Source organism: Trachurus japonicus, chromosome 22, assembly GCF_045865225.1.
Source record: "Trachurus japonicus isolate A0001 chromosome 22, Traja_1.0".
Lineage (NCBI taxonomy): Eukaryota > Metazoa > Chordata > Actinopteri > Carangiformes > Carangidae > Trachurus > Trachurus japonicus.
This window is the reverse complement of record NC_140928.1, coordinates 8942490-8955082: the sequence shown is the minus strand read 5'-3', so window position 1 is coordinate 8955082 and position 12593 is coordinate 8942490. Positions and strand designations below refer to the sequence as shown.

Sequence of the window (12593 nt, the reverse complement as noted above, 5' to 3'; positions counted from 1 at the left end):
GCTGGATAGCATGCTAACCTCAGAAGAAGAAACAATGTGGAGACAGCTCTTGGCAAGTAAAAAATAGAAGTTTGATGGTGATTCACAAATGATTGAACTTGACAAGTAAGTACAGTAAGCGAACTGTATTTAAGGGTAACGGCTACATAGCAATGGCAAAACTTACAAACAGCTCCTTTAAAGCACCAAAAGTAAAAGTGCAGAAGAGTGCCCCTTGTGACTGATGTGTTATTCCAGCCCTTGTCTCCTAAAAATAGGTTTATGTAAATAGTTTTCCTAAGTATGATACAGTGACAAATGTATTTGCTGTCTTTTTTTTTTTTTTGAGTAGATGAAAAGCTGCACTTATGTGAACAGTAATTGTCCAAAAACCAGAGACTGGAATTCCCATCCACTGTCACGTCTGTGGTTATGTTGAGGCAACAAAATCATTTTCATTAAGGTTAGGGAAGGCCTGTGGTTTTGTTTAAATGTTAATGAACATGTTGCAAGTCTCTGTTAACTTTTGTCTTTATTAAACCAGAGAATGCTATTTCCCTTTAACCAGCTGCCACTGTCTAAACAGCCATAAGTTTAATAATGTTGTACTGTCCCAGAGACGTGTATATGATCTGAAACTTGTACTCTTTCCCACTGTTTCAAAACAGCACAAACATCTCAGGGGGCAAAGAAGCTATCTAGAGGAGAACTGGGTAAGTGATTCATTATGTTTGTCTTTTATAAGTTCTGGCAACACATGCACGGCTGAGCAAAAAGCATATTTCTGGATGGCACATCTCTACAGACACCAGAAAGCCTGTTTCCTTCTAAATCATGACTATAAATGACGTTTGTGTGCTCCATGCTTTTATGATTTGAGCCGAGGAGGGGGCTGAGGATCATAAAAAGAAAAGAGAAAAGGAGAACACAGGGCTTGTGGGTAATTACGGCACGGAGTGGTGGGAGAGGGAGCGTTTGGGAAAGACTCGGGGGCCAGATGTATGAGGAATGTTCTGGCTGATGCAGCGTGCAGAGAGGTGGGTGGATGGATGGTGGGTGGAGGGGAGTGAGGACCAGTCGAATTACACAGCCTGCAGATCGTTAAAGAGCTGTCAAGCCTCCAGCACTCTACTGTGTATTTCACATCATCTCACCAAGCAGCTAGAGCCTCACCTTCTGCCTGACAGCACAGGAAAGTGAGTGCATTTACCCAGCTGCTGGACTTCGACACAATTTAAGGTTCTTGTGCTTATTAACTCAAGTATTTCTATGTATTGCTACTTTACATTTTACATTGTTTTGGAGGGAAAACTGTACTTTTTTAACCATGTTAGCGACACGTCTCCAGGGACGGTAATGTGAGTTTGTCAATGAATCAACCACTTCAGGGACACATTGAAATCGGTCAACAACTTTTGAATGGATTACCACACATATTAATGGTTCTCAGAGGATTAATTCCACTGATTTCGGTGATTCCCCCGACTTAACATTTTATATTTGGAGTCAAATGTCAGAATGAGAAGTTAATGCACGGCCGTGATGTCCAAAATTTGTACATTCGTGCCTCCTTTAGGATTAACTATAATCATTTCGATGATCCTCACACTTTTTATGTCCCTTTAAAATGAGGTCAAACATCTACACTTTGGTTTATGGGGAACATTGCAAACATTCCACCTGCCAAAAACTAGCACATTTGCATTGTCACTGGGCGCATGTACTGTATGTGCATGAGTGTACATGTGTTATGCATGAGACTATTTTACTTTGAGACGACATTTTCTGCAAAACAAGCACTTTGACGTCTGATATCTAAAGCACACTTTGCTGATAGAACATCTGTACTTCTCTTTACGTTGACAGTTTGGTCTTTTTTCCTAAAGTAAATAATATAAAATGCTTCTCCCACGGCTGCAGACAGCTGCATCACCGCAGCCAGTCCTCCATGATCAATTTGGAGCCACAAGAAGCTTGGAATACACTCCTCCAGACTACCCACAATGCACCTGGAGAGCTAAAACCTGCGTCACAGGCAGATAGTTTTTTGAAAAAGAAGAAAAAAAGAAAAAAGAAAATATAAAACACGCCCTCCATCTGCTTCTCATCATTCCCATCCATCTCCTCTTCCAATCCCCCAACCCCCCCCCACCCACTCCTGTCATACAGACTCTTTCTCCCTCTCTCTCCGTTTCATGCTCTTGCCACACTAACTCATCCAACCCTCCAGCACCACAACCTCTGGAGCTGTGGCATGGATAAATAGGCCACAACAGCTGGGTCTGAGTCCTGACCAGGACCACCCCTCCAGACCTGACCAACAACACTCCCTTTCCTTCCCCACGACCAGCACCACCACCACCACCACCACCTCCATGAGTCCACATGTTTTAAAGACAGAACTGAGCGAATTTCTCCATTACCGGCTTTGTATACATGATGATTTATTTATGTGAGGACAGGTTTTATTCATTAAAATTCATTACCTGAGCTTTTGATAAATGAGCGTGCTTAGTAGGAGCTCATAAAAAGTTTGTTTACAGTTGCAGAGTTTGAATTGAAAAAAAGAAAAAAAAAAAGAGTCAGGCTTTTGAGTTATGACAACTCCACAAAATCCATTTTCCATGTTCCTCCTTCAGAGCCATACACAAATATACCCCAAACGTACGTAGTTCAAATAAATTCCTGATTGCGCCTTTAAGTTGAGAGCGTGTTGTTTGTACAGCTGCTGAGGGCCTCAGAGAGAAACCCAGGGAGGCCGCGGAGAATTCATACCTTCCATTCATCACAGAGGAAGGGGGACGGAGGAGGAGGGAGGAGGGTAAAGAAACGAGCGAGGAAATGAGGAGACAAGAGTGTGTGTTTTTTTCTGCTCTGCTGAGTAAGGAGAGAGGTAAGCTCAGCTTTCTGACAGCTGTGCTGTGAAACCTCTGCTCCAGTGATTGACTGCTCATGCGTCATTCGTGTGACCGTTTAGTACAAGTTACCAGAGATTTGCGCTCCTTTTGGTTTACGTTCATTCAAGGAGGATGTGCCGTTTACAAAACCTTTTCTGCGGGATTATATATTATATGACATTTTTGGAAACACACCAAATCACTTTCTTCCTGAGACTTAAGTTAGAAAATCAATACCACTCCCATGTTGGTGTGTGGAGCACACAGCTGGAAGGGAACGTGATTAGCTTAGCATAACAAAACGACTGGAACCGTGGGGGAAAGTGCTAGCCTGACTCAGCCAAAACTTCAATAATCACATCATATTTTATACATTATATAGTTCATGCATATGCAAACAAACAAAAACAACATTTTTGTGGTTTGAGGAGAGGGAACTGCAAGTGCTGGAGGGATTTTATGTGCAGCGACTTCCTGAAACTTTGGCTTTACAGAAAGGTTGCCAGGAAACCAGCGCATAGCCAGGGCCGCTCTCATAATTGACTTCAGCTCCATTTCCATACTTAAAGGAAACTTGTGGATCTTTCCTGTAAACAAAGCTCTGCGTATACTCGCTGTGACTCGCCAGAGACATTGTGTGCATCCTTGAAGTTGAACTAATGTTTTGAATGCATTTCCATAACAGATATGCAATGCTGAAAAAAATGCATTTCTTAAACCTTTGTTTGAATGCTAGATGTCTCCTTTCCATTCTTTGTTGATGCAACACTGTGAAGCAACTGGCAGGACCCTTGAAAATGGTACTAGTGGCCAAAACTCATCAAACACATCATCTTTAATCCATAGAAATCATAGCAGAGTCTATCCTCTCGGTCTTCTTATTTAAGTCTCGAAAAGAGAGCACAAAAGAACTAGTAGTAAGTCTCTCCTAAAATGCTTTACAACTGTTTTGCATTAATCTCAGTGATCTGTGTCATTGTCCTTGTTTTGAGTCTATTGGAGCCTTTGTCTGTAATTAGAGACATCTTCAATTCATTTATGTGTTCAATATATTAAATTTCGGAAATTTGTGAAACATGGACCATTAAATTCTGACAGATACTTATTTATTTTTGCTTGGAAAATAACACCATTAAATCAGTTTAATTATCTATCAGATTATGGATTTATAAGCAAATCTTTCACCACCCAACTAAAGCGAAAAATGTTCTCAGCTTCTCTAGACGGCCCGCGCCAGAGCTGACAGGACGCAGACACTTGCGAGGCCCGAGAAACGTCTACTGATGGGAGTCATACTGATGTGAAGACATACATGAACCATCTGGGTACTTATGGGGAGGGCACAGTCTTCTTTACAGTCTCTTCTTACCCTGGTTGTCATCACAAAGTAGTCATAGTATGTTACCATCTGTTGAAAGCAGAACCTAACAGATATGCGCGGTTGCGAAAGCGGCTAACAAAAACTCAAAATAAACTAAAAATTCATACAGATAGGAGGATGACTAAACCCTGGCGGTGTGTTCATGTTTAACCTCAACTGACTGGATCTTTACTGTTACCATGATTCAAACTGAGAGGCCTCTCCTCTCGGATCCCACTTCCCCAGTCATGTCCGAGGCCACGCCAGAGCCTTGCTCCATCCTGTTGTTACTCACTCCAGTTGCACCAGCGCTGCTACACAACTGTCTCATCAGCACTTCTCACTTCCTCAAAACCTTTGCGGCCGAAAAACATGGCTCGATGGCTGACTTCAGATCAGGAAGAACACACACTGCGGTCAAGGAATAATCCCAACCACGTGAACCACGCTGTGCCTAGAACAGCTGTGAGCCCTGCTGATTCAACAGAATAGTAACGCTGCGGAGGGATTTTTTTTTTTTTTTTACCGTTCGACCGTGTTTGAGTAAAATATTTTGACATAATCACATTTGCTATCATACCAGCGCCTGTCGGAGTCGAGACGAGGCCGGGGCGAAGGAACTGGAGTGGAGGGGAGGAAAAATAAGGAAAGGGCGGGAAACAGAACCACACGAAGAGCTTGTTTTGAGAGCCCCAATCGTTTATTACCCTCGATTTTCAGGGGCTGAAATTTCAGCCTCACTGTGAGGAGAAACTCGAAACTGCGGTCCAGCTGTCCACAGCCTGCCAGAGTTGAGAAAACCTCCACCGCACACGCTCTCCCAGACCCACTTCTCCCACCCTTCCCCTCCCGTCTCATCTCTCCCAGCCAGGTAATCAATGGGAAACGCACACCCAAACACAACACGGCGGTGAGGGGGATCAGGGTGAGCTGTTACGACATGTAGGCCCTACAAACAAATCTGTCGCTTGGCTGGGTGACAGCGATCCCGCTTGTATGTTTTATGTTCCTTTGCTTGTTCTCACTCCACGGCTATAGAAAACACAGATAAGAGGTCAAATAAATTTCAAACATTACTTTGGTTCAGGACTTCCCCGTTACAGGAGCTTAACAACTCATAACTTTAAGGTTTGACCTTTTGTTTCTGCTGGATCCTCCCCGACTTTTGGGGCCAAGTTCCTGCGCTTGAAGTTCGGGAGGCGGCACTAAATCCAAGCTGCAGGTACTCTCAGGGGATGCAAATGCCACAGCTGCTGTGCAACATTTTATAACACCGGACATGTGTTTATATAAGCATGGTACAGAGGAAGCTGCCCATGTCATGCAGCTGTCTATATAATCTATGTGCATTGCAGAAGCGTTGGTATTTTCCAACTTTTTTCAATGAGCCTCCTCTGTTACTTCAATAATTCTGCCATTTTAAAAGTAAACATACCAGAAAATCTATATTATAGCCACTTTTTTGTACATGAATGACAGAGTTTGTCATGTCTGAACTGCACTGGTTTGAAACACATGGTGGACAACAAGGCAGAACATATTATTAGGAGCTCCAGGTCACGGGTCATTTAGCTGGGAAGAGCTGTGGCTGAGCACCAGGAAACAGTTCAGTAGGAAAGCGTGATCTTTTAGCCCCAGAGACTCGCTTTTCGTCTGTGTATCTTCCACAAAGGGAAGGAAGGCCACAGCAACTGCATGGTGACTCATTATCGAAGCCTCTGTCACACACAGGGAATTAGTATAACCTTGGGCACCGGACAATGAGGAGTTGTCTAAACTGCTGGTCTTATCAGTCTCCTCTGGCAGCCAGTCTGTATCTGGGACACTTATCAACAGGCCTTCTCGAGCAAAAACTCTCCCACAGCCTCCTCCACAGCTCACAGACAAGAAAAGATGTTACCGAGGAAACATCGGGTCACAGAAAATGACATGGCTTTTCTCATGCTACAGTTTCTCAAATCTTCGTCCTCATCACTTTTTCTGTTACTTTTATTTATCTTCCTACACTTTCCACATTAGAGTCTTTTTCACTTTAAACTTACTTAAATCTACACCTGTAGGCAATTTAGTCGTGATTCTTCCCCCCCCCCCTCATACATACAGATGGTGTTTTGGTCTGGCTGAGAACAGTCTGTACTCTCCTTGAAACTAAACATTACAGAGGTACAGGACATATGTAACTTGTTGAGTTAAAACCTCCATTTTGCTGATGTTTTTTAGCCACTTAGGGGCAGCGCAGCAACTTGTGAACTCAACACAGTATGGAAAGTTGTCTATCTCCACATCCAGATGCAGGGGAAGCAACTTTATCATTATATGGGGCCATGTTTGTGTCCACCTGATAAATTTAACTGCAATATTCATTGTCCTTTTACTTCTTTTTTGCTTTACTGAGGGAAACATCTGTCTCTTTAGGTGCTAAAATGCTCCACTATGCCCACTAGGTAGTTGGCAAGTTAAATAAACAAAGGTAAGAATGGCGAGACTGCAGATACCAAAATAGCTAAGTTGTAAAGTTAGCTAGTAAGTAAAATTGTAGGTTGTAAAAACCAAAACAATGGGCTAAAAGACATGGCTGTGAGGAGCTGCAGAAAAGCAAAAGTGGTGATTATACCCTGCTTTAAACTCTCAATTAGGTTGCATTAGATTGTATTCGTGTACCTGATAAAGTGGTCACTGTTTGCTCATAAACATTAAGATGTGTGTTCCCCCACAAGACAAAGATGTTCTTGTGATTCTTGCTGAAACCTCAATGACATAATCGCATCAATAGAAATAAAACGCTGGTATTTAATTAGGGTTTAATCTCCTCTGCATTCCTTGTAATCACGTTTTTGATTCGGTATCAAGTAGCCATGGACTTCTAACGACTCTTGTAAAAGAGCTAACCTGCTGCTCGTTTTATGTCCCGTAAAATATGTCACTGTGAGCGCCGTTGTTCGGGGTTTGCTTGGATATTTGTTGTTACGGACGGCGGCGGCTACGTTGGCAGCGAGCGATCAACAAGTGCCAGAGCAGAGCGAGAGGGTACGGGAGGCGTAGGAACACGGGCTCATGGGCCAGCAGATGTTTCAGCTTTGGGGTTTTGGCTAGAAAAGGGCAATTAAGAGCTGCTCTTAATGAGGCTGGCAGCCACCCCATAAACTGTCTGGTTCAGTGAAAGAGTTGCTCATTAGACTGAGCTGCCCAGAAAAACGCCCGTCCCCCCCTCGTCCTCCAGCTCCCACCATCGCCTCCATCCCAAACTAGAACAGGAAGTGATGGATCAGACATTTGAAAAATTGTATGCTAGCATCGGACAGACTTACTTTATGTCACATCTGGACCTGCTGACACTGGGCCTCGTACACGCTTGAATGTCTTTCCTTGTGTGTCGACATGTTTGTTGTGCACTAGGCCGAGTGTGGTAATGATGCACATTTTCCATGAGGTAGTTAGCTGTTTACCTCCAGCATTAAAGCCCAGAGCAGCCGACTGCAAGCATTACTGATGAGAATGGCAACATTAAAATACCAAGCGACAAAAATAGACCCCTCTATGATCCGCAGATCCTGTTTTCCCACCCTCAATTTCTGTGCATCATAAATTTTTTTTTAATTTAACTAACAAAGAACAAGAAACAGAGCAGGGACTCTGCGGAGCTGGCTCACAGCACAGCCGCTGGTTAGAGCAGTCAGACACAAACATAGACACTCACTTGATCTCTGGCCACCCCCACGCTCCCAAATCAAGTGCAGGGGTGGAAAGTACATTTACTGAAGTAGTGTGAACATTTGACTTAACAAGGATATTTTCACTAACATTGCTTTATATTAACTTATATATGCAAATCACATAAGAGGCTAAAGGGTATGATGCATTCTGATACACTAAACTGCCAAAAAGTGTATAAAAATTAAAGCTCAAACTGTTTTTCAGTGTATCATTATTCAATCAATAGATAATTTGAACTCAACGATCGACTGTTTTCATGTAAAAATGCAGAAAATCTGACTTCCCCCTTCTCAAAAGTGAAGATTTGCAGATTTGTCTTGATTGAAATAGCAGTGAACTGAATCCCTTCAACTGAAATAACATTGAACTGAATCACTTTGACATTTGCTTCCCAATCTGACATCCACACCATGAGTGACTAGTTGCAGCCGGGCTTACAAACATCTTTGTTAGTAGAAAAAGAAGAAATATCCAAGGCACTAAAATTTTTTGTTACTTTTCAAGGGAATGACCAAGTACAGGACTTTCAGGACGGGAGGTTTACTGAAACTGTGCACCGTGCTATCTCCATGTTGAAACAACATTGCATACCTCCCTTCTCTGCTGGCTGCGGCTCTTCACTCCTCGGTCAAGGCTATTCGGATCAGGTAATGAAACAATGAGTTTATAATAGTAATACGCTTTGAATATAATCATTATTTGCAGCTCTTCAATGGTTTAAATGAGCTGCTTATGAAATTAATTATTATTAGTTAGTCTTTCTTGTTGTACGTCTAAGTAAAGGAGTGAGAGACTTCCTGCACCAGTGAAGGATTCTCCACTCTCACGCTATCTGGTGTGGCCTGTCCTCAGACCTGTCTGGCATCAGAAGTCCTTGGCACAACGCTCCCTATTGAGTCCTGACAAAATCTAGGTCATTGGCAAAACTCTCACTGGACACGCGCAGTGGAAAGAAAATAAACGAGGAGATGAATGGAGCTCAACTGGAGGTGGACGAGCTTCCTGCGAGGGCCGCAGAGGGATGCTGAGAGGGAGGTTAAAATAATGCAAAGTTGTGATAATGTATTGCTGTTTCTGCTGTTTGCTCTAGCTATTGAGATAATCATCCCTCTGATATCTGAATCTTTTCTTTCACTGCTGCGTATTATGCGTGTGATGTGGCCTTTCCAAGTTTCCCTCTGGTGGGTTCAATAACATTTATCTCGTCTTATAAATCATGCAGGAATTCCACATCCCATAATGCCTACCCACCACCCCCACCACCACCCTTTATCTTTATAGTCCTCGCAAGCAGGTTCTGGTTAATGTCTGATAGCAATTAAGCTTCAGAGGACTTTATAAACAAGTCAGTCACAACACATATGACCCATTGTTCAAATCACAATGACGCCTAAAACAAAGTTTGCTGCCACACATGTTGTTGTCATCATCAGTAAGACAGAGGCTTCTAGAAATATCTGGTGGAAACCAGCCGTGCAGGAAGTGAGAAGAAAAACGCTCCGATGAGAGACAGGAAATCAGGTGACTACAGAGTTTGAGTGTTTTTTCTCCCTCATAGAGTTTCAATAGAAACAGATTCTGGCTCAGAAATAGTTCATCAGTGCCAAACAAAACGGCACAAAAATGCTCACGCTCACACCTGAAAGAGCTATAATTCCCTCATTGAAAATGCTCAAGTTCTCAGTCAACGGTGCATAGAGTTATGGAATCGATCCCTGCCCCCACATCCTCCCTTCGCCATGAGCCTGAAGCGTATGTCTGCCAGATGTCCAAAGCAAAAAAAAAAAAAAAAGGGGGGGGATATGAAAAGGCTGAAGACTGCCAGAGGTGTCTTATATCGGAGGAATTATTATCCTAACGATATAACATAACACATGCCGTCAGTCCCTCCAGGAGTAACAACCCCCCCCAATCTATATTAGAGCCATGTCCCTTTCATTTAGCTGACCTTTTGGAAAAGCAGGAGCAGGAAGACGACGACGAGGATTTTCCTTTTTCCAGCCGCGGCTAATCCACCTTTGGTCTGTACCTGCACGTACAAAAAGGTCAAATCTCAATCACATGTTTCCATATACAAAGTAGTATTTTTTAATTCATACATTTATAGATAGCCAGGCATAATGTGAAATGAGCGCTACGACTGAAACAAAACAGTTGTGTTAAAGTTGAATTAAACACTCTAAAGATGTCGTAGCCAATCATGGTACATGGAACAGGAACGCCAACGTCAACGGCTCTGGGAATAGCGTGTTAACAGCCTCGGCCTCGATTCTGTATGTGAAGAAGAAGGACGCAGCTCCTGAACGGCTGAACAAGCTAGCAGCGCAGCACAAAAAGAAATGAAAGTTTCTGGTTGAGCATAAAAGTGAGATAATAAATAGTATAATAATAGTAAAGAAGTGAAAAGGTGCAGTTTTTTTGTTTAAAGGGAGAGATTTTGGATAAAGGCTTTACATAACATTATGGGTTGTAAGACCAAAGACATGGAAAGTCTTTGTAAATGTAAGTGGGGTCAGAATGCAGTCAAGTGAACCCTGCAGTTTCATGAGTAGACCACATTATTTGACATATGTTAATGTAACAGTGTCGACCAGTTCAGCTTTAAACGTCATGCTGATCTGTCTTCGATAAAAAGCTTTGGTTGGGGGGAAAAAAACGGAGACAGCAAAGTTTTACCAACAATAAGAAACCGTAGTTACTTTTGTGTTATCTGATCTAAACTGGAACAACCAGGTATATATATTTTTAAAAATCATTTCCTCTGCAGACACAAACAAAATCCTCCTCCGCAGACACAGCACGACTGGTGAAAGTTTACTTGAGGCAGCCAAGAGCTGCTCCCAGGTCAAAGCCCAGAGCTCATGATTTCAATCAGCGTTTTCCTGATAATCAACCAATAGATGTAATGATCATCATATGTTTGTGACGGAGAGAAGGCTTTCATAACCGAATATCTGGAATCTGTTCTTGAACTTGTTCTTGTAAACAATATACATGTGGGGAAACTTGATCCAGTGGCTTGACTTGAGCTGTACCATGTAGCACACATGTATACAGACCCTGCTAGATGGATATCTAGCCCTCAGCCCCTAGAGCATTTCAGTGAATAGATGAGGAGGAGGGTAGACAGTACCTGACATTTACTTAGCAGCGCAGGATAGACAAGCCATTGTCTTTGCTGAAATGAGAAACTCTGCCGCAGAAGGGCGAACGAGGCAGAAAGAGGGTGGTGTCAGACAACCTGATATCAATCTAATGAAATAATAGCGAGCGCTCTGATGTGAGTATCTGGGATATCTAGACTTTATACCCCATTGTCGAAGTCCTTCTCGACCTTGGGAAGGATATAGACACAAAGAGGGGGGAACTCTTGTACACACATTCACTTTCACTGCCTCTCACAGACATGACACATGTCAAATAAAACAAAAATCCCCCTGAACCTGAAACGTCTGTAGCTGCGACCGCAGATGGAGATTTCAGGGGTCTGATTTCGATGTGGCATTGATGAAGCTGCGGGGGCCAGAGTGCCACTCTGCACAGGAGTTTCGTTTCTCTGTTTTTCTTTATTTTGTTGTACCTTTTTGTTTTCCTCTTAATAACTAATAAAGAGGTAAACAGCCAGTGAAGGGAAAGAGAGAGAGAGAGACAAACAGCACATATGGCAGGCAGAGACAAACATATAAGGTAAAGCCTGAGCCAATAGCACAAGCTGTCCCCTGATCCGTCCCCGCGGTGTCAACAGCCTGGATTACTTTCCCGCGTCCGTGCAGTGGGCCAGACCAACAGGCTTCCATAAAAACAGCACGAACCACTCAGCATCCATCAGAGGAAAAGAGGAAGGGAAAGAAGAAGTCGAGAACTGGTGAAAGGAAGTGAGACTGAGGCCAGCGAAACATCTGCTCTAGATCCTTTTTAGTGGAGTCCGTCCCCTTCTCGAAGAGCGTTTTTGTTTGTCCATGGGTCGGGAACACATGCCAAACACACAAACACACACACACACACACACACACATATACACACACACACAAAGAGATGCTCAGAGATGTGTGCACACAGAGGGAGAAGTTAATAAGTCAATAGGACATGGCTCCATATCTTATTGGGCCTTGTCTTAGCGGTTCGTCCAGGAGAATAATAAACGGGCCTGACACAAATCAATGTTATCTTTTCACTCATGAGGGTGGAAGGAGCGAGCCAAAGAGCCAAAAAGAACAAAGGAACAAAAAGGAGGAGAAAAAAGGAGGGAAGAGGAGAATGAAAAGCCCCCTTCTGACTCGCAGTGACCCACATACATTTGCCCAGCTTTTCTGGGGCTCGCTCTCTCTTGGCAACCGGCAGCCTCTGTGAAAGAATCCCAGCGTTCAGCCAAAGGCAAAGCCCATGTGAGGGGAGGGAGGGGGAGGGAGGGGAGGGGAGGGGAGGATGGCAGAGAGAGAGGGAGAGAGAGAAAGAAAGAAAAGGGAGGGAGGTGTGGACGGGTGGACACCAGATCCCTCCTCCTCCTCCTCCTCCCAAAGGCCTGTTGCCCCTGGCGACCGGCGTTTAATGGATTCCTCCAGATCCAAGAGGCCGAACACACACAGACTGCAGTGGTGGAAGAAGAAGAGCTCAGATCCTTCTGCTTAAGTTAAAGTATGAAT

At 43.4% G+C, this 12593-nt stretch overlaps 1 protein-coding gene across 3 annotated transcripts in view; it reads right to left on the bottom strand.

Moving 5' to 3' along the window:
• LOC146963434 (uncharacterized) overlaps positions 1 to 12593 on the bottom strand; it is a 60979-nt gene that overhangs the window by 24116 nt on the left and 24270 nt on the right. For all 3 annotated transcript variants that reach the window (XR_015034712.1, XR_015034713.1, XM_085767176.1), the window contains one exon: positions 9899 to 9979. Coding sequence is in view for 1 of the 3 variants with exons in the window: in XM_085767176.1 (XP_085623302.1) it covers positions 9899 to 9979 (81 nt within the window). In the remaining 2 variants the exon portion in view is untranslated. The remainder of the gene's footprint in view (positions 1 to 9898; positions 9980 to 12593) is intronic.